General features: G+C 37.8%; 1 protein-coding gene and 1 non-coding gene across 4 annotated transcripts; one reads left to right on the top strand and one right to left on the bottom strand.

Moving 5' to 3' along the window:
* Nucleotides 1-1,925: 1,925 nt before the first annotated feature.
* LOC126702756 (RNA pseudouridine synthase 7) lies at nt 1,926-20,899 on the top strand. 3 transcript variants are annotated; one of them, XM_050401578.1, is made up of 13 exons: nt 1,926-1,995; nt 10,425-10,508; nt 10,650-10,693; nt 10,789-10,866; nt 11,135-11,235; nt 11,319-11,406; nt 11,703-11,781; nt 11,961-12,043; nt 13,611-13,676; nt 18,152-18,208; nt 18,462-18,581; nt 18,876-19,108; nt 20,258-20,899. In XM_050401578.1, the coding sequence occupies exons 1-13, from the start codon at nt 1,965-1,967 to the stop codon at nt 20,361-20,363; spliced, it is 1,170 nt and encodes a 389-aa protein (XP_050257535.1). In that variant the 5' UTR covers nt 1,926-1,964; the 3' UTR covers nt 20,364-20,899. The 3 variants fall into 3 exon arrangements, with proteins under 3 accessions (XP_050257535.1, XP_050257534.1, XP_050257536.1); XM_050401577.1 differs by lacking the exon at nt 1,926-1,995 and having other exon boundaries at nt 10,347-10,508; XM_050401579.1 differs by lacking the exon at nt 1,926-1,995 and having other exon boundaries at nt 10,347-10,508; nt 11,703-11,758; nt 11,953-12,043.
* On the bottom strand, nt 19,490-19,561 carry TRNAN-GUU (transfer RNA asparagine (anticodon GUU)). The gene has a single exon. It is a non-coding gene; the product is annotated as a tRNA-Asn (tRNA).
* Nucleotides 20,900-22,863: the final 1,964 nt, after the last annotated feature.

A 22,863-nucleotide genomic window follows, 5' to 3' on the forward strand; every position in this document is an offset into this window, starting at 1 on the left:
CTACAAATGATATTGTTCGGGCCCTTAAATGTACGATCCTAATATCTTTTTTGGGTCGCTACAAATTGTGTCCTTACAATTATTATTATTATTATTATTTAATTTTATAGTTTATTAATATTAGATTCTTAATATGTTGTACTCATTAACTTACTTCGCCTAAGTATTAAAAAACTTAATTGGACACATGACACAAACTTAAGTGGATAATTATAATGTGGTTCTCACATAAATTTAGATACATAGCGTAAAATTAGATTATAATTTCAAATTCTAATTGAACTTTCTCTAAGTTTTGCTTATTAATATATAAATATATATATAGATTTAATACTACTTATGACTTTTTTTTTTTAAATTTTTAATAAGATAGAACGTGTGGTGATCTTTGTTGTGAATTGATTTTTTTTTTGAGTATATGTAATTAGTTTTATTTATTTATTTATTTATTAATTTTATAGTTTATTAATATTAGATTCTTAATATTTTGCACTCATTAACTCACTTAGCATAAAGATTTAAAAACTTAAGTACACACATGACACAAATTTAAGTGGATAATTATGGTGTGATCTTCACATAAATTTAGACATATGACACAAAATTAGATTCTAATTTCAAATTTTAATTGAACTTTTTCTAAGTTTTACCCCTCTCTATATATGTATATATAGAGAGAGAGAGAGAGAGAGAGAGAGAGAGAGAGAGAGAGAGAGAGAGAGAGAGAGAGAGATTATGAAGATCCTAAAGCAAACACCACAAACAAAACTATATTATTATTATTTTTTTGAGAAACACAAACAACACTATTACGTTATTGACAATTCTGATTCCTAACACAAAACCCATTCACTTGGCCAGTCGGAATCGGCACCACCAACAAGCACTAAAAACCACTTTATTTTTGGATTGGTTTTGTAGTTAGGCTTTTTCTTGTTTAAGGGGGCAAAGATATTGTTTGGGGGCTAAATTTAATATTTTAGGGCCTAGCTTCTAACACTCAACCCACATATACCTAGAATTTGATAAAAAGAGTAAAATGTAAAAATATTTGGGGGGCCATGGCCCAGGCCAATGCATAGCTCCGTCACTGTCTCCCAAATGAGAATCAATAGGATTTCTAACAGCATTTACTTATAAGACGGGGGACTTGTTTTTTGCGTGTAAGACTAATATTCCAAGTATGGTTCATTTTGAAACTTTTTTGTTATGGACCACTTTTAGAACTAGAAACTTGAAAAAATATCATCTCATGAATCTTTTTCATCAAGTTCCAAAGGTTTTGTCTTTTCCAAAAGTGATCGAATAAAAAAAAAAGATTCAAAATTGATTACATAACAAATATGTTTGAAAAATTAGCCTAGCACTTTCGCAACGAATTAGATATGATAAACTATGACTGATTGTATTTTAATTTAAACATATTACTAAAATTATTTTTTTATCCACCAATAATAATTTGTAATTTTTTTTTACATAATTTATTGGGGCAAATTACAACTTATCTCCTTATGGTTTAACTGAAATTCAAGTTACTTATCTGTGGTTTAAAATTTGATACTTTACCCATCTAAAGTTTGATTGAAATTTAAGTTGACTACTTGTGATTTGAAATCTTATAATACAAGTATTCTGCTGGATATAATTTTTTTTTTGTATTTTTATATTTTTTATGTTTTTGGGGAGAGAAACATAAAAATGAAATAAAATTACATAATTAGTTATATGTTTTATCTGAGGTGAGTTAAAGAAATTTAATTGAACTTATTTAAGTGGATATCAAATTTCAAACTACAGTGTAAGTAACTTAAATTTGGATGAAACAATAAGTGGGCAATTCCATTTCAACTCACTGTGGCTGAGGCTGACAAGTGAAGTTTTAATTTTTAGTCGAGTCATTGATTTGTTTAAATTATGTCGACCATATATAAATAGCTTGAAAAACTCAATGGGAGAAACAGAAAATGAACAAGAGGAAGCGGGAAGAAGAGGCGGGTAATAGCAATAGCAATAGCATGGAGATCGTTTGGCAAACTCCAGCCAATCGTTATCCAACAAAAAAAAAAAAAAAATACTCCAGCCAATCCACCAGAGCCGCAAGATTACATCTTACTCAACGGTAACAACCAAATTCAACAGAACCCCACCATTCCAACCAAAACATATCAAACACAAATGATAAAAATTGAATCTTAAACTAAACTAAACTAAACAAAACAAAAATAAAATCAAACACTTTTCAATTCAATTTTATAAATAATTTGCAGGGAGGCGCCACGTCAGACCGTACTACTTCGAGTTCATCTCTCACGTTAGTAAATTAATCGAACTATTTTAATGTTTAATTATGTTTCATAAACCCGAGTTTAAGCCACTAATTACCTTTTTTTTTCTATTTTTTTGTGTGTGTGTGTGTTTAAGAATCGTTGGGCAGGCAAAACCATTGTCGATTTGTTCGCAGAGGAATTCAAAGGCCGACCATATGATTACTATGTATGATTTTTTTAAGGAAAAAATATCATCTCATGAATTTTTTTTCATCAAGTTCCAAAGATTTGTCTTTTCCAAAAGTAATCGAATAAAAAAAAAGTTTCAAAATTGATTACATAACAAATATGTTTGAAAAATTAGCCTAACACTTTCACAACGGATCAGATATGGTAGTTATAATTTAAACATATTACTAAAATTATTTTTTTACCCACTAATAATAATGTAGGGACACGATTCTCAAACGGCCCAACAAGGACGTTGGGCTCGCACGTGAAGGATCCCTCACAATAAGATTTGTAGAGAGTGGGCTTGAAAGGCAAGCGTTGGGTCACAGGGCGTTGGTCCAAACCGGACTTTAGGGAAACTCGGATAAGAAAAGGCTTCAACCTGGATATCCAAGCCCTACAGCTTTGTAACTTGAGGGATTGGATTCCTCGGATCATGTCCGAGGAGCACTAATGTCTTTCTCCGGTTATCCGGCGGTGGGTTTTTCGTGGTGGTGTACATATATTGTCCGGTCATTCTCATCCCTGGAGTTTTTCTCAGGAAGTGAGATGGGATCTCCCCTTTTTCTAATTAGTCTACCTTTCCTTTTATACTAGCCTACGTTTGCTGTCCCTCGTCCACGTGTAGGGTCAACTTTTCCAAGACTGATATTTGTCCCGTCAATCTAATCCCGGAATTGTTGGGGATGGTTAATAAAGCCTAAAAATCAGGTTCTGTTAGGTGCAGAGTCTTATCAGTGAAGGGTATTAAGGACAACTTCCCTGAGATATTTTCTGATCTTTAGGGTTTGCCCGTATTCCACTTTCATTAATGAGACTTTGGGTCTGCCGAGGACCAAGCTGTCCTCGGCTGTATCCCCGGTCCATTTTGAGCTTCTTATCTTTGAGCTTGGGCCATGGCCTTCTTCGGCTTGGGCCTGTGGACTCCCCATAAGCAAGCGGGCCGGGCCCATAAATTATTGAGCCCCACAAATAACTTGTATTTTTTTTTATATAATTTATTAGGCAAATTACAACTTACCTATTTATGGTTTGATTGAAATTTAAGTTACTTAGATGTGATTTAAAATTTGACATTTTATCCACTATGAGGATCTTATAATTTATCCCATCTAAGGTTTGATTGAAATTTAAGTTGCCTATTTGTAGTTTGAAATCCCATAATACATGTAGGGACACGACTCTCAAACGGCCCAACAACGACGATGGGCTCGCGCGTGAAAGATCCCCCACAATAATGTTTGTAGAGAGTGGGCTTGAAAGGCCAGCGTTGGGTCACAGGGCGCTAGTTCAGGCCGGACTTTAGATGAACCAAGACAAAAAGAGGCTTTAGTCTGGATATTCAGGCCTTACACCTTTGTAACTTGAGGGATTTGGCTCCTCGGATCATGTCCGAGGAGCATTAAAGTTTTCTCCGGTTACCCGTCGATGGGTTCTCCATGGTGGAGCGCATATACTATCCGGGCATTCTCATTCCTGGAGTTTTTTCCAGGAAGTGAGATGGGGATCTCTCACTTTGTCACCTTACGTTTTCTTTTATACTAGCCTACGTTCATTATCCCCCGTCCACGTGTAGGGTCGACTTTTCCAGGACAGAGATTTGTCCCATCAGTCTAATCCCGAAATTGTGGGAGATGGTCAATAAAGCCTGGGAATCCGGTTCTGTTAGGTGCAATGTCATGTCAATGAAGGGTATTAAGGACTATTTCCCCGAGATATTTTCTGATCCTTTAAGTTTGCTTGTATTCCAGTTTCGTCAATGGGATTTTGGGTCTTCCGAGGACCGAGCGGTCCTCGGACGTATCTTCGGGCCACTTTGGGCTCACTATTTTTGGGTTTGGGCCCTGGCCTCCTTCAGTTTGGGGTCTGTGAACTCCCCATAAGCGAGCGGGCCGAACCCACAAACTATTGGACCCCACATTAGCCCCTCAAAACCCTGCTGTCCAACGTCTTGGTTGGAAAGGTGGGTTTTGGTAATATCAAGCCTTTATTGCGGTTCATTCAATTCAGTCCTTGATCAACGTTTGCGACTCTTCACTTCCCCGAGGAATGCGCCGGTCTACAAGACGTTCCCTCAATTTGCGCACGTTGCCATTATGCTGTTTGGTTATCTGAAGCGTGACTTTAATATTTTCCCATTTACGAGACCTCCCAGATCTAACGGTTACTGATGGCGTGGGAGAACGAAACGGCGCGTTCTTCTTTATAGATTTCCCTGGGGATCTGATTGTGGTATATATCCTTTTCTTCGTTCCCTATATAAAGAGAGAAGACAAGGCGATTTTCTCATATCTGAATCCCTCAGGCCCTTCTCAAAATTCACTTCGTCCATCTGGTTATTCCCTATCCCCTAATACATCCGCCATAATATTCAGCCATGAATAAACCCTTTATCTCCCAGAAACGCCATGTCCTAATAAAGCTTGAGATGGCTCGGTCGGGGCAAGGGTGGCGGAGACTCAAGATTTGCCTCCCCACTCTTTTAGCCAAAATCCGAAGCAGGGACTCGTCACATCTCACTTCCGGTGTGACTGAGTCGAAAACCTCCCTTGTCATCTCCATCCGCTCTCTCATGAGCATACCTAATATGGCTCCAGTGTGCTAAGAGTTAGGATTGAGGCAGGGATTAAACGCCCTTGCTTCTTCCTCTCTTTGTTCACTGGCGCCATCCTTTGATTCCCCTTCTCCCTCTTTTGCTCCTTTTTATTTTCTTCATCTCTTCCCTCTTCTTCTCCTCCTTCTTGCTCATGTCCTCCATCTTCTTTTCCCTTTGCCCTCCTCAGCGACAAGAGCTTGCTGAAGTGCTTCCATGTGTTCCAATTCTTCTTCCTTCTCCTTCCCCTTTTCTATATAAGGTTCTTCTCCTGATATGAGCAGTACTGAGGCAGAGATTTTAGAGAGACTTTGAAGACGAGTCTAAAGGACATCTGACGGTTTACTTATCTGTATTATGGATGTTATTACTGCTTTAGCAGTTCATCATTTTTTTTTTTGTATAGGCTTGTTTAAGCCCTTCTTTGTACGTTGTAATAATTTTTTATATTAATAAAAGTTACTGTTATTCCATTTCGCATGTTCTGTTTATTTGTTTTAATAAATTTGCAAGCACTGCTCGGTACAATAGTATAGCATTTGAATCAATGATAACTAAGGCTACAATACTCGCTAATAAAAAGACGCCATAATAACTATAACAATATCATCATTCGGCATAACAATCCGACCAGTGAGAAACGAGACTTACCTTGAAATTAGTCGAGATGGGGACTAAGTGCTCAATAAGATGTAAGAAATAGTTATCCGAGGACTCGTCGCCCTCCCAATGCACAATTTCCTTAGGCTAACAATTATCAGTTCGTTTCGCCATCTTCTTAACACACTGACCTTTACCTTTTCCAGTATTTGGGCCGAGGAATTTGTCCATCCGAGCAGTTGATTTCACAAAAGGCCTAAGTCCGAGGACTTCGCAAAACCTGAGTTTTACTTAAAACTTATGCTTTTTCTTTTATGTACTTGGCTTCCCCCTAGACTTGAGTCCGAGGACCATGCAAGCCCTAGGTTCTGTCCAAAACCTCTATGTCTTTGGTTTCCCCATAGGCTTGAGTCCGAGGATCATACAAGTCCCAGGTTCTGTCCAAGACTTTTACTTCTTCGGTTTCCCCTTAGGCTTGAGTCCGAGGATCATACAAGTCCCAGGTTCTGTCCAAGACTTTTACGTCCTTGGTTTCCCCATAGGCTTGAGTCCGAGGATCATACAAGTCCTAGGTTCTGTCCGAGACTTTTACGTCCTTGGTTTCCCCATAAGCTTGAGTCCGAGGACCGTACAAGTCCTAGGTTCTGTCCAAAACTCTTCGAGTTCAGATTCTCCCTTTCATCAGGCATTTCATAAGGCGCCGAGCAGGGGTCGTCCTTGGCGACGGCTATTTCTCGGCGGGGGCCGCAGTCCCTGGGCCCTCATGCAGAGCGGGCCTGGGCCGCGAATTCACTTCGCCCACGAATTAAGAGATATTTCTGCAACCTCTGGCCACGCGGTACTCTCTGACGTCACAATGATCGAGGTGCGCCTTTACGAGGCTTCTTTAATCTTGGGGCTGCAGTTGACGTTGGAAGTTGAGCCAGAACCCTTTTGTCTGTAGCGTTCCTTGGGACGCCGCGTGAGTTGACTGCCATCATCTTGTCTTTTCAAATAAATGGGAGGGAGAAAAAGTTGCTTTATATATGCGCACAAATCCTTCACTTTTCTCCCACATCACAGCTTCCATATCCGGAGCTCTCCTCCCTTAGCATAACATGTTTAAGGCAAGGGTTGGGAAGAAAGAACTTTCTCCGCCGCTGATACGCCGTGCCTTCATGAGACTCAGAATAGTACGGTATGGGCACAGGAAGCATAAGTTCAGGAGAGTACTCCATTTCGTCCTGGGGGGAAAGGGGTCTCTCCCTCTTTCAGTCAAAATCCGAAGCAGGTTCTGTTCATGCCAGAATTTTGGTATGTCAGAAGAAAGATTTTCCGCCATCAGCGCCTCTACTTTGCGGCAGGCGTATATTTAGAGAAAGCCCCTCAGCCTCCAACTCCCTGCACCTTTCCTTCAACGGTGTCAGGCCCAAGTTGGGTCTCTTTTGCTGTTTGAGTTGTGGGCATGTGAAAGCATTGAGGAAGAACAAGGTCCTGGGGCTGTAGCCAACCTCTCCTCTGACCTACTTCCTCAGCTTCATTTTATTCTCTTGTATCTTCCTTTCTTTTCGGTTATGTAGTGAGCTTTGACGCAAACTGATTCCAGCTTTTCATTGTACGCTGTACTATTTCTTTGTTTTAGTGATAATGGAAACTTCTTTACTTGTTTTGGATACTGTTCTTTTGACTACACTACTTTGTGAGTGAGTGTGCCCCATGCGTGTGTTTCTTTCAGAATATTTAGAGCAAAATAGTTTGAAGCATAATCTAGCTAACTCCAATTTATCAATATTACCAGGCATTATATCGATAATTCATAGTAAATCAAACTTAAGAAACTAACCGGGATAACAGTTGAATATTCTGTGATAAGCGCGTGAACATCGTCCAAGGCTGATAATCTCGAAATAATCCATCCGAGCAATCGACTGGGGAGTACGGAACTCCGATGGTGCTTTTGTGTACTCGGTTTCCCCATAGGCTTGGGTCCGAGGACCATGCAAGGCCTTGGTTCTGTCCAAAACTTGTAAGATTTCTTTTTGTACTTGGTTTCCCCATAGGCTTGGGTCCGAGGACCATGCAAGACCTTGGTTCTGTCCAAAACTTTTAAGATTTCTTGTTTGTACTTGGTTTCCCCATAGGCTTGGGTCCGAGGACCATGCAACGCCTTGGTTCTGTCCAAAACTTGTAAGATTTCTTTTTTGTACTTGGTTTCCCCATAGGCTTGGGTCTGAGGACCATGCAAGGCCTTGGTTCTGTCCAAAACTTGTAAGATTTCTTTTTTGTACTTGGTTTCCCCATAGGCTTGGGTCCGAGGACCATGCAACGCCTTGATTCTGTCCAAAACTTGTAAGATTTCTTGTTTGTACTTGGTTTCCCCATAGGCTTGGGTCCGAGGACCATGCAACGCCTTGGTTCTATCCAAAACTTGTAAGATTTCTTTTTTGTACTTGGTTTCCCTATAGGCTTGGGTCCGAGGACCATGCAAGGCCTTGGTTCTGTCCAAAACTTGTAAGATTTCTTGTTTGTACTTGGTTTCCCCATAGGCTTGGGTCCGAGGACCATGCAACGCCTTGGTTCTGTCCAAAACTTGTAAGATTTCTTGTTTGTACTTGGTTTCCCCATAGGCTTGGGTCCGAGGACCATGCAACGCCTTGGTTCTGTCCAAAACTTGTAAGATTTCTTTTTTGTACTTGGTTTCCCCATAGGCTTGGGTCCGAGGACCATGCAACGCCTTGGTTCTGTCCAAAACTTGTAAGATTTCTTGTTTGTACTTGGTTTCCCCATAGGCTTGGGTCCGAGGACCATGCAACGCCTTGGTTCTGTCCAAAACTTGTAAGATTTCTTTTTTGTACTTGGTTTCCCCATAGGCTTGGGTCCGAGGACCATGCAACGCCTTGGTTCTGTCCAAAACTTGTAAGATTTCTTTTTTGTACTTGGTTTCCCCATAGGCTTGGGTCCGAGGACCATGCAACGTCTTGGTTCTGTCCAAAACTTGTAAGATTTCTTGTTTGTACTTGGTTTCCCCATAGGCTTGGGTCCGAGGACCATGCAACGCCTTGATTCTATCCAAAACTTGTAAGATTTCTTTTTTGTACTTGGTTTCCCCATAGGCTTGGGTCCGAGGACCATGCAACGCCTTGGTTCTGTCCAAAACTTGTAAGATTTCTTGTTTGTACTTGGTTTCCCCATAGGCTTGGGTCCGAGGACCATGCAACGCCTTGGTTCTGTCCAAAACTTGTAAGATTTCTTTTTTGTACTTGGTTTCCCCATAGGCTTGGGTCCGAGGACCATGCAACGCCTTGGTTCTGTCCAAAATTTGTAAGATTTCTTTTTAAGTAGTCTTTTCTCTATACTTATTTATTTTTCGAAGGTCAGCCCCTAGGCCAGGGAGGGGAGAGTTGGCCTGAGGCCGGAAGCCCCTGGAGCTGCCCGCGCCGTTAGCGGTGCAAGGCGTAGCCCCTAGCAGAAGTTTATGGCGGAGCAACAACTGCACGTCGCCGGAGATGAGAAAGACTCGTGAATCTCTGCTTGCTAGAGAGCTGACTTATGCGCCACTCGCGCCAACGCGCAAGCCTTCCCACAGACGGCGCCAATTGTAGGGACACGACTCTCAAACGGCCCAACAACGACGATGGGCTCGCACGTGAAAGATCCCCCACAATAATGTTTGTAGAGAGTGGGCTTGAAAGGCCAGCGTTGGGTCACAGGGCGCTAGTTCAGGCCGGACTTTAGATGAACCAAGACAAAAAGAGGCTTTAGTCTGGATATTCAGGCCTTACACCTTTGTAACTTGAGGGATTTGGCTCCTCGGATCATGTCCTCGGAGCATTAAAGTTTTCTCCGGTTACGCGTCGATGAGTTCTCCATGGTGGAGCGCATATACTATCCGGGCATTCTCATTCCTGGAGTTTTTTCCAGGAAGTGAGATGGGGATCTCTCACTTTGTCACCTTACGTTTTCTTTTATACTAGCCTACGTTCATTATCCCCCGTCCACGTGTAGGGTCGACTTTTCCAGGACAGAGATTTGTCCCATCAGTCTAATCCCGAAATTGTGGGAGATGGTCAATAAAGCCTGGGAATCCGGTTCTGTTAGGTGCAATGTCATGTCAATGAAGGGTATTAAGGACTATTTCCCCGAGATATTTTCTGATCCTTTAAGTTTGCTTGTATTCCAGTTTCGTCAATGGGATTTTGGGTCTTCCGAGGACCGAGCGGTCCTCGGACGTATCTTCGGGTCACTTTGGGCTCACTATTTTTGGGTTTGGGCCCTGGCCTCCTTCAGTTTGGGGTCTGTAAACTCCCCATAAGCGAGCGGGCCGAACCCACAAACTATTGGACCCCACAATACAAATATTCCATTAGATTCTTTTTGATAATTTTTTATCTTGTATTTTTATGTTTTTGGAGGAGAGAAATATAAAAACGAAATAAAATCACATATTTAGTCATGTTTTTAACTGAGGTGGGTTAAATAAATTTAGTTAAACTATCTTCAAATGAATAAAATATCAAATTTCAAACCACATTATAAATAACTTAAATTTCAACCAAATTAGTAAATTGTAATTTACCTCTAATTTTATTTAACTCACCATGGCCGCCGACAAGTGAAGTTTTAATTATTAGGCCAATTATGTGATTTGTTTAAATTGTTTAAATTGCAGTGACCATATATATAAATAGCTTGAAAAACCCAATGGGAGAAACAGAAAATGAACAAGAGGAAGCGGGAAGAAGAGGCGGGCAATAGCAATAGCAATAGCAATAGCATGGAGATCGTTTGGCAAACTCCAGCCAATCCACCAGAGCCACAAGATTACATCTTACGCAACGGTAACAACCAAAAATTCAAAAACACCCCACCATTCCAAACCAAAATATATCAAACACAAATAATAAAAATTGAATCTTGAACTAAACAAAACAAAAATCAAATCAAACACTTTTCAATTCAATTTTATAAATAATTTGCAGGGAGGCGCCACGTCAGACCGTACTACTTCGAGTTCATCTCTCACGTTAGTAAATTGATCGAACTATTTTAATGTTTAATTATGTTTCATAAACCTTGATTTTAAGCCACTAATTACTTTTGTTGTTTGTTAATGTTTAGGTTAAGAATCGTTGGGCAGGCAAAACCATTGTCGATTTGTTCGCCGAGGAATTCAAAGGCCGACCATATGATTACTATGTATGATTTATTTTTTATTTTTTACAATTTTCAATGTATCAAAAAAAAAAAAAAAAAAAGAAGTTTAGTAAAGTGCATATAAGGTGTTTGATGAAATGTCACAGTCATATAAATGTTTGAGGTTGTTATGAATTATATGATTACTATGTATGTTTTTACAATTTAATTGTTTCAAAAAAAAAAAAAAAATTAAGTTTAGTAGAATGCATATAAGGTAGTAGTTGATGAAATGTTGCAGTGATATGTTTGAGGTTTTTATGGTTTGTAGGTTAGTGCTGTTAAATGTGGAAGGATACAAGTTGATGGAGAGATAGTGCCCGTTTCGTATATAGTTAAGCAGTCGCAAAAGATTAGCCATTTTTTACACAGGTTTGTTGTTATACCTCATCATGTGTTGAAAAATTGTATTTTGAGTACTTTGAGGTTGTAATTGATGTGGCAAAGATTTTTAGGCATGAACCGCCGGTGATGGCTTATGATGTTTCTGTTCTTCAGAACGAACTGGATGTGCTGACGGTTTGCAAGCCAGCGTCTGTTCCGGTAAGTCAGCTGTGATTCTTGATGGGTGTTTGTTATTGTGTCTGTTGGTTGATTTGATAGTTGGAAAAAGTTGACCTTTGTGTTAAGATATATGGATCTTTTGGTATTTACTATTAATCTAGATTAAGGTGATCACTAGGAGTATCAAGCTTTATTATCATTTGAGTCAAGTACTTTAGTTTGATGAAAGGTCTGGGACATGCTACATGAGGGTTGTTTGTCAATTCCCACACTGACTTGAACTCATATATTTAACTTTATGGTGTTTTAATATTTGAGATTTTACTGCTATGTAGGTTCACCCCTGTGGTCAATATCGTAAAAACACCATTGTTGGCATCCTTCAAGCAGAGTATGGATTGGCACCTCTATTTCGTATCCTAAAGATAATGATATTGGAAACGAATGTTGGATTTGAAATGAAAAATTTGTTCTAAAGTCTAATCAGGTTTCTGATTTTGAAGTGAATTTAAGTTAGCTTCTTATTCTATTGGAATTGTTTGGCTGCTCTTTTATTGTCCAATTTTGTGTTTCCCTTGATGCAAGCGTGTTAGCAATTCATCGGCTAGATCGTCTTGTCTCAGGACTCCTTATTTTGGCCAGAAATGCTTCAAAGGCTGACTTCTTTAGGCAACAGGTAAGCCTCATACTGCCATATTTGTTTTATGAAACTTCTAGCGAGCAAGATACTGAACATCTTTACCTGAAAATGTGAGCTAGAACCATATTATCTGATTTTGATTGATATCAATATTTATTGTTTAGGAAATCTCTATCATTTGAGCTTTTTTGTTTTTGTTTTAAAACAAGTTTCTTTGTTAATCATCAAAAGAAAAGAAGTTTACATCAAGTACTCATACAATACCAATGTGAATCTTCTTATTGCGTACTCTCTTTGGCATACTGATCATGGATTTCTTTCATCATCATATTTTTAATATGAACCTTTTGCCATGTTATATGGCTGAATTTAGGCCTGGTTGTTAGAATGCATAGGTTATTGCTGTATAGTTGATTTACATTTATGGTCAATTTCTGTTGTTGAATGTAATAACTAGAAGAAAAAGGATGATTTCTCGAACACAATAAAGGTAAGGACTGCCAGATAAATTAAATAACATTATCAATTGTTGTGCACTCTTCAAACAGCAGAATGCCATTTCATAATACTAAATCTTTTCTTTCCGAGATCAAAATTCTTTATCCTGTCACTAGTATTTTCTATGAAAATTAGAATGTTCAGTAGGTTCATCATATAAAGTTTACTCACTCAGGATTAGGGCTGTAAATGAACTAGTTGTTTATAAATGAGTCGGCTCGACTTGAGAAGAAGCATTTTTATGTTCATTTATTTTAACAAACAAGCCAAACTCAAGCCCAACTTTAGGCTTGGTTCTTAAACAAGCCAAGGTCAAGCATAATATTGTGTCTATGAACAAGCTTGTGAGCATGAGACTCAATTTAAGTATATAAAATATTATATGCTTATATGTTTACATGCATAAAAATATAATTATATAGACTTGAGATTGGTTTATGTAAGTTTATAAATAAGTTCATAAACGAAATCAAATTTTTATTTGTTGATAATATAAATAGTCCATTTTGTAGTAAAAATTAAATATAATTTTAACAATACAAGGTTGGTGAATGTAATTTTTACAAGTTCATAGACAAAATCATTCAATATAATTAACTCAAACAGTATAATTTCAACCAACATTTAGTGATTAATATTGGCATAAAGTTGTGAAGATGTAAAACATTTTTGTGTTTTTTACCATATATGGGAAAGAATAAGTTAATCATGTATCTTGTGAACAAGCTCGAGTTTGGTTCGAACTTGTTTGGCAAGAAAATGAACCAAGCTCAAACATGTAATATAGTTTGCTGACAAGCTTGAGCTTGGTTTGTGTTAGAAATAAAATTAAATGAATAATTTTGAATTTTTAATACTCGGCTAGTACAGCACTATTTAGGACTTCCTAGCAAATAGAACTAGTAACATGCCTACAAGTTGCCAACTCCTTGAACAAACTATTGCATAATGTTATTTTATGACAATGTCTTCTTTCTAAGATCAAAGATCTCTATTTGGTCACTGTTATTGATGATGAAAATGGAAGAGTTGCATAGGAGCAGAATCTATGTGCTTCTTTGGACTTATATTATTAATGTATTTAAGTAAAATGTAATTATGGCAGATTGAAGCTGGGTTGGTGCAGAAACAATATATTGCAAAGGTCATCGGGGTATTTCCAGAGGATGAGGTATGGTCTTTTTTTTTGTTGTTGAAAAAATGAGGTATGCTTTTGTTTAAGATGACAGAGGTAATGTGCATGAAATATTATACTCTAATACAGAAGAAAATTTACACAGATACAAAAAGAGAAGGTTACCAAGGAAAATAATTTGAATTTTCTCACCAAATACCAATAGATTGGGAAAATTCTAGATACACTTTAGAATAGGTATGTTGCATATGATTCTAGAAAGAGAACGTTTAAGATAGAGAGAAATAGGATGAATGTGAATACTTGAATATTAAGGACACCCTTTTTTTTTTTTTTTTTTTTTTTTCCTTCTGGTATGCCCCGTGTGATGAATTGAACTGCGTAAAATTAAAGATCAATCTGTGCATTTTCTTCCAATTTTTTCTATTATCTTTTTTGAAAATTTGTTTTCTATGAACAGTTTCCTTCTCAAGTCATCCTATTAATGTGTATTTATTTAGGCCTGAGGATGTGGAGAGTGTTCTCCGTAGTCCACCTCCTTGAATGCAGGAATGGATGATTTGGTCTTTTATAAATTTGAACAGTGTACAAGTAGATTACTGTACTGCAGTCCACTTTCTCTTTCCAGGGGGATGATGCAATTCTCTCTCTTCTTTGCTTTTGTGTGCCTGTGTTGCTCACAATCATCTGCAGTTATGGTGCTGGATCCCTTCTTTTCATGTTGCTTGTTGCAGACTTTCTGGTTCTTTACTTTAAAAAATGTTCTATGATTTCAAAAATATTTGAGTAGGTGTGGTAATGATATTGAATTTTTTGAGGCATATAATGCATGCTACAGTAGTAGGTACATTTTGTAAAATTCAACTGTATTCTGAGTGTGTTCCACTTAAACCACTTAAACTTGGTCAACTTGATATTTAATTTATATGGCTGACATCGTTAAAATCTTGAAGCATAGGTTAGACATTACCTTATCCAAAGCACCAGGAAAAGTTGAACACAATTAGTTGCTGCTTAATTACAGAGATAGATCTAGTAAGCCCTTCACCAAGTACCAAAAAAGGAAGGGTCCTCTTGTCTAGGGCTTCTCTGAAACCCTAGCCACCAGTAGAAGGTACCCAATCTTATTTTATGCAAGGTATTGTCCCCTTGGTGAAGGGCTGCAGGATATGGTAGAGAATATCACACTGGGATGGAGGATATCCTGGTTGGGAAGTGAAAAACACTGTAGATGTTGGCGACGGAAAAAGAGGAATTGGTAGTTGACGAAGGGAGTTTGCAAGCCATGAAAAAAAAAAAGATTAGATCAGCATGGTTATGTGGCTGTCATGTAGAAAAGTTTCAATGGTGAAGCTATGAAAGTGACATCGAGAACGCTTTGGAGACCAATGGGCGCTTTATACAGTCAAGATATAGGAGATTACTTGACCCTTTTCATCTTTAACGAGAAGGCAGATATGGAGAAGGTTCGGCTATAAAGCCCATGGATGGTTGACAGACACCTAGTGCTATTAAAGGAGTATGATGGGCTCTCCCAACCCTCAACAATATAGTTTGACATCATCCCTCTTTGGGTCAAGATTTCTAATTTGACAATAACAGGGATGAGTTGGAACGTAGGTCAACAGATTGGGAGGACATTGGGTGAAGTCATTGACATCAACATCCTCTAGATGGAGTGGGGCAAGGATGTTTTTTATGCATAAGAGTGGGCATGGATTTACCTTTGTTACGGGCAAGAAATTATACTTGGGGCAGGTGCACCTATTTGGGTTTATTTCTAGATTGAGCGATTGCCATTGTTTTGTTACTGTTGTAGCTGGTTAAGCCACCAACAAAGAGATTGTGTAGAGAGGAAGCTAACAGGGCAATTGAGCAACCCTTACTGATGAAGAATATTAGTTTGGCTTAGGGTTTCAAATGGGCTCATGAAAAAGAAAAGAGAGGCAGCAAAAGGCATAATACCATTTGATGCGGCATTGTCATACAGGGCATCAGAGATGGAATTGGACCCATGCTTAGTTTACGAGCTTCACATGATAGTGAAGCGTGAAAACCCCATTGTCTTGTTCCTCGTGGAAACGAGACAACTCTAGAGGCATATATAAGGTATGATGTAGATTGGACTATTAGAATGCTTTAGCAATGGATCATATTGAAAAGGGAGGTGGTTTAGCAATGGTATGGAAGAATAAAAGCGAGTTGGACATGAAATTTTTCTCTAGTCACCATGTTGATGTGTGGATCAAATTAGACGGGGCACCATCCTGGTGCCTTGTCTAATGGCTTGTATCACCTCTGTAACTTATGTTGTACTACTACTACTAAATGGGGGACTAAAGGGGTATATTTGCCCGTCAATGGGGCTGAGGTAGAGAGACCCACTTTCTCCATGCCTTTTTAGTTATGTGTAGAAGGCCTCATGGTCATGCTTGGACAGGTTGAGGTTGATAGAACGATCACAAGGGTTGCAATAGGAGGCCCTAAATGAACCCATATTCTTTTTGCAAATGACCTTGTTCTTTTTTGTTGGGTCTCAATGGAGGGATGCCAATCCCATTATGCTAGTGCTCAAGGTCTATGAAGAGGCATTGGACTAGAAACTCAACTTGGACAAATCCACATTGTTCTTCATCCATAGTACTCCTAAAAGACACTGTGAGGCTCCACCATCAAACACATGAAGGTCTTCGTCAGTAAAAATACTAGAAATACTTGGGCTTGCCATCATTGGTGGGAAGGAAGAAAAAACAGGCATTTTGTGAAATAGAAAGAGAGGTTGTGGAAGTAGTTTGGGTGGAAGGAGAAATTTTTTTCCTGGGCTAGATGTGAGATCCTAATCAAATTATTGGCTCAAGCTATCCCTACGTACGCAATTAGCTGTTTTAAGCAACCAGACAGTTTGGCTTTGGTCTAACAACCATGGAGAGAAGCTTTTGGCCGGCCAACAGGGTCTAAGGGAGCAAATTTCACTGGATAAGCTGGGACAAGATATGCAAACCAAAAATGGAGGTGGCACTGGCTTTAGGAATTTCAAAGACTTTCAACCTAGCTCTACTAGCCAAACATGGATGACTCTTAATCATAGACACTCACCCATTACCACATCAAGTGATGAAGGACAGACACTTCTCTTCGTGTTTTTTTTGTTTTTGTTTTATGGAGATGGAAATAAGCCTAGACACATCATATTCATGGCGGAGTTTATGGAAGCCACACAGGTCCTTGAAGTTGGGTTAAGATGGCAAGTGGGGGTGAAAATTTGGCATGACAAGTGGATACCTGCGACAGCTATGCACAAAGTAACTTCATCACAACATATAATACGGCCATATGCAAGGCTTGCGACCTGATAGACATAGAGTTGCACACATGGAAGCAGAAGCTAATTGATGATATTTTTGTGCCCCACAAGGCCATGATAAAATCTATTCCTCTAAGTAGGGGGCCGTCTATGAGATATGCAAATATGGAGAGCCATTGCGAGCAGTAGATGCACAGTGAGAGAGCCTACATCATGTGCATGGAGGAAAAATGAAAGACCCAAACAATAGAGAGTTCAGACCCAAGGTGAATGAAACCCTTATGCACCCAAATCTGGTCCATCAAAGTCCCCAGGAAGTTAAAGCTCTTCCCTGAGAGAGTGGAGCACAACATCTTGCCCACAAAATGTCAACTGATGATGAAACACATACTATCAAACCCAATCAGAAGAACTGTATCTTATATAGCGAATGCCACAAAATCAGATCCCCCTGCCTTTGAACCGGTTTAAAGTTAACTTGGTTGCTGTTCAAATGAAAGATTAACAATGCACAGGAATTGGAGTGCTGATACAGGATTCAAATGGAGGGTGCATAGGGGCACTGTGAGAAAGGTTACAGATGGGGCACTCGAATAATGAAGCAGTAGCGCTAGCAGTACAATGGGCATTAGTGTTCATGCCAGAAATTGGGGTGAGGGAAGCAACTTTCAAATGAGACTCAACACCTGTATTCTCAGCCCTGCAATTGTGTGAATGCTCCTTCACAAGCTATGGATGCTTAATTCAAGAGTCCAAGAAGATGGCTAAGTATTTTTGTTCTGTAGATATTCACAGTGGTTCCAAGCTGTGCAACCCAGCAGTCCATGTGCTGGCTTTAGAGGCTCGAAAATTAGATTCAGCAGGGATATGGTTGGAGGACATTCCTCTCTGTATCACAAATCATTTGCTCATATATGTACAACCTCTCTCTTATTGAGGCAAAAATCTGTGGCTTGACATTAAAAAAGAAGCAAAATACAGAGATAGATGCATTCATTTCTTAGCTGCTTTAGTTCTGAGTAACAGGGTTTAGTTGAGCCTATCAATTCGTATTTTGTGGCCTTCAATTATATGATCATGATTCTCTGAGCTTTCATTTGCAAAATCAAATGATATTAGTGATGGATGCTAGAAGTGTTGTTCTTTCATACACTTAAATTGCCTCTCTTTTTTACTGTTTGACAGTTATTATTAATTTTCTTTGCAGATAATGGTTGATGCTAACATAGATTATAATGCTCGAGAAGGAAGGAGCACGGCAGAGGTGAGTCGTTTTATTTAGCCCTCTGTAATAGCAGAACTATAGTTGCTGTTACTGTGAGACAGTAGAAGGAAAAAAAAAAGAAAAAGAAGGGGGGGTGGGGGGGAGTGAATTGAATGCGTTGTTATTATTGATTTTAACTCCTTGCCATGGACCCTTATTGGTTTACTGATTTGTTTATCAAGGCATTTGATTTAAATAAGAGAATTAATAAAGTGCTTATACTGAATCCAGAAATGTTTTTCCCTTTATGCAGGTAGAAAATGCTAATGGCGCTGTGAAGGGGAAGGCTGCTTCTACTAAATTTACCCGGATTAGTACAGATGGCACTCATAGCATTGTTTTGTGTGAACCAATAACGGGCCGAACTCATCAAGTAAGAAATTTTGACAGGCTAAAAAGGGGATTTTACATAATCTGTAGCAACATTTTAAGAGAGATTTCTGCGGCTTCCATGAACAAAAAAAATCTTTTTGCTGGTTTTTTGTTTTGCCTTCTTAATTTCGCTGTCAGGTTCAATATTATGTATGCTATAATTTTTTAAAGCTGTCTCGTGTTTCATTTTCAGTAGTCTGAAGTTTCCATTACAAGCTAATGTTTTAGTGGCCTGGTTATATTTCTGTGCTGAATGAATTAAATTCTAAACTCTCTCTATCTCTCTGTGGCGTAGATCCGTGTTCATTTGCAGTATACAGGTCATCCAATTGCCAATGACATGCTTTACCTCTCAGAACATGTAATTGGTCGGTCTGCTGGAGGAATGAGTGCTGATAGAGCTGCTGCTAATTCCAGCCATTCACCAGAGTTCATTTTTCATGATAATTGTCCTGGTGAAGAGAACTCTAGAGATGATTTTAGCATTGATCCTATGTGTACAAATTGCCCAAATCTGGCCCCAAAAGGGTAAGAGGCTTGCTCTTATGATAAGAAATTTGTTAAAATGTAGACTGATAAGCAAATGTCATGAATATATTCCATTTTTTTTTTTTTATGGTATCTGCTGAGTGAGAGTATGTGTTTGCTTTTGGTTGAGCCTTTTGTCAGATTATCCATTATGGTATATGGGAACAGTACCAAGTTGTTTCTGATTTTCAGCATGTCATTCCATTTCTGTGTAACATGTAATGGTCACATTATGAGACAAGCACAATTGATTGTTTGAATAATTGATTTACTATTGCATGGTGGTTGAATTGGGGAGAAAGAAAGGGAGGGGGGGGGGGGGGGGGGTGGGTCAAAACAAACCCTTTCATTCTGAATTAAAGAGTTCAGAATGAATCAAATCTCCTCAAGTAGGATTTGAACCTACAACCAATCAGTTAACAACTGACTGCTCTACCACTAAGCTATTGAGGAACAATGGGAGATTAGATCTCATAGAGTTCAATTCCCGTTCTCAACACATGACCAATATGAGCTCAAAATTTCCTTCGTAACTCCAAGAACATTTTTGTAGCGTCTCCGTTCCATGCCTCATCTATCATGGACTATAGATCAGACCGATGTTTTGTGATTTAACTACGACAACTAGGTTAGGAATTTTCTTTCCAATGAGCTCTATCCCCTTGGTAGTACAAGGTAGAGGGTTGAAGTCATAGGTTCACAATCACAAGGTGTGTGTAAACTAAACAACCAAAAAAGTTAGAATCTGCTTAACATTATTTACCAGGGACTTGAAGCATGTTTACAATTGAGGCCAAGTGATCTCTCTCTCTGTTCTGAACAGAGGATCTATTAGGTTGAGATTGCACTTGGCCTTGCAGAGCAATTAATGTAATGTATTCATTTTGTTTCTAACACTTTTACAGAAAGACTTGACAAAGTATCGTTTTAACATTTGTGTATAAGAAACAGGAAAAATAACACTTGCGAGATTAACCATCTATGGTTGTTTGAGTGGTTTTTCATTTGGGAGCTGAATCCCTTACTACTGAACATTCCATATTTCTTACCTGAATAAACCTTGTATTTTCTTTTACTAACCCCCACTCCCAAAGAAGAAAAAAAAGGGTATGCTTTATTTACTAATAAACCTTACTTTTTACATTGCAGATATGATGGGCTTGAAGAGGGTTTGTGGCTACATTGTTTTAGGTACTCTGGACCTGGATGGACCTATGAATGCCCATATCCAGATTGGGCATCACTTCCTGAATAACTAATCATTCTATTTTTCTTTTTTAGTTTTAATTATTTTCCTGTTCCTAAAATATTGTGAAAATTGTAAAAATGATTAATTATTTTATTTGTACGAAAAGTACTTGACCACTTGGACCAGTCAGTTTATAGGCTATAGGTGCGTCCTGCTAAGTTGTAGAATTGCAGGTTCAAAACGTGAAGACCATACATATGTGCTTTTGTGAGTCATAGATTCCAACACTAACACTAACACTGCCTGATTCTCTCTGCACATTCCCTTATGCTTTGCTAGACACCCCAGAAATGGGTACGGACAAAGTAGAAATGAATTTACCTGGGCTTTATATTCTTTTGTTATTTCTTTTTCAGTGTAAAAGATCATCAGATTGTGCTATAGTGAATAGTATTTTATGGTGATTGCTGACTAGAGGCTTCAACTGTATTTGGTCAGCATGTATTCCAAATTCATTTGTACTGCTAATTAATCAGTGTGAGGGCTTCACATGTTTTATTTTATTTTTTAAATTTATTTATTGGAGAGGGCTTCGCATGTTACTTGCTCTTTTGATTAATAGATCCTTTTATAATGGCTCTGAATCTTATTAGAGTTGCATCCCTTCGGTGCCTGAATCTTTGTCCTTTCTCTCATAAAACACCAATTCTCATTTTTTGGAAATTTCACTTTTTAAGCATCATAAACTAGTAGCGAGTAATGACGTATGCATTTTAATTAACTTCACTGATAAAAACTTTTGTTATCGAATAAGATATCTATACTTTAAATTTTGGTTATATTATAGGAAAAAATTTATTAATGTCTTGATTTAATAATAAACAATTATCATTACAAAGCAAATTTTATAAGTTAAAATTTTATATTTTTTATATATACAAACAATGATGCACATTTATTAACTTTTGGTTAAATTAAGATTGAATTTGTAGTGCCCACAAGTCGCAACAACTAAAACACTTAAGGGCTCTTTTGTGGATGATAAAAAAATTTCCCACCAACGGTTCTTGACTTGTAGCAATTTAACAATAATTTGACTGACGCACTCTCTGACTTTGTCTCCCACTAAATTTGTCTGATACTTTTGATAACCTACCTTCCCGGGTTCATGGAGGGAACTTTTGAAATCATTCAATCAAGCATTGCTTTCAACTCTCAATCATTGTTCTATTTAATTTATGAATAACTCTCAATCATTGTTAATGCCAATATTTATTATTTTTCTTACAACAAATCAAGAAAAGGGGATTTCGACTCAATGTCAATACTATGTTAACAAATGACCCTGTTAATCACAAGATTCTTGACATTATTAATGGCAATACTATGTTAATAAATGACTCTAGAATGTTAATTACATTGATGTATGCTCTTTCTTTTGATAATTTTATAGTTACAATGGGAGATAGAAAATTTAAACTTTGGATACTAGAAGATGTCAATCAATTGAGTTACAAGACTCTTGACATTTATATATTTTCTTCTTTAATATTGACTAGCTAATAGAATACTTGTGTGATGTGCACGCTAATTATATTTTAAACTCTTCTTTAATTTTATCGCACATGGTGAAACTTGAAGTGCTCTTTACATTAGAATACTTGTGTGATGCACACGCTAATTATCTTTTAAACTCTTATTTATGCGTTTTATTTTCACTATAATAATAAAAAAGATAGTTATGATCCTTTGTTCATTAAGGAATAAACTCCATTTTAAAAAGTAATGCTGTTGACAGTTAATATAAGAATTGTAAAAAAGCACCTCGGCCGTTTGAGCTATAGATCATTCCATAAGTGCTACCGCACCCATTTGATTGTTTTACGAATCAACATTTATTAAATTTCCCACCCAAATCTTCATACCTTAACAATTAATTTACGTGCACTTAACTTTTTTTCAATAAAACATATTAATTTTCAGTCAAAGATTTTCCAAGGATTTGACTTTTGGAGTAGTGTTTAAAGCCTCCAACTTTCAGTGAGGAAAAGTTTTCTTTGAATAAAGTGGTTGAAAATTTAATATAGCTTTGAATTGTCGTACGTTAACGCAGTCGCTAACACTATATCAATGTACATGAATTAATGATTTTTTTTTTTTTTTTTTGGTTGTTGAGAAAGTATGAATTAATGATTAGATGATACTGGCTTAGTGAAGCTGAGTCGTTAATTACCACCCACATTCTTTTGATTATTAAAGAATAAAAATCATTACGAAAAAAGTAAGCCTATTTAAAACACACAAAAAAAGAGAGAGGCAAACTTAATCATTTTTCACAAAAGGCATCAAGATTCAAGATTGGTTGGTCTAAGCTAAAAATCAAAGAAATTCAGATTTAAGAATTGAGCGTCAAAAACCAAAAGAGATCTTATAGAATTCAAGAATTGTAAGAGAATAAGGACATGTATTATAGAATTACATATATAATATGAGAGAAATGAGGAATATGTCATATTTGTACGCGCGATACTAATTGGTCTAAAAGAGCAACCTAGCTTGCAATCTA

This window comes from Quercus robur, chromosome 10 (assembly GCF_932294415.1).
Source record: "Quercus robur chromosome 10, dhQueRobu3.1, whole genome shotgun sequence".
NCBI classification, from domain to species: domain Eukaryota; kingdom Viridiplantae; phylum Streptophyta; class Magnoliopsida; order Fagales; family Fagaceae; genus Quercus; species Quercus robur.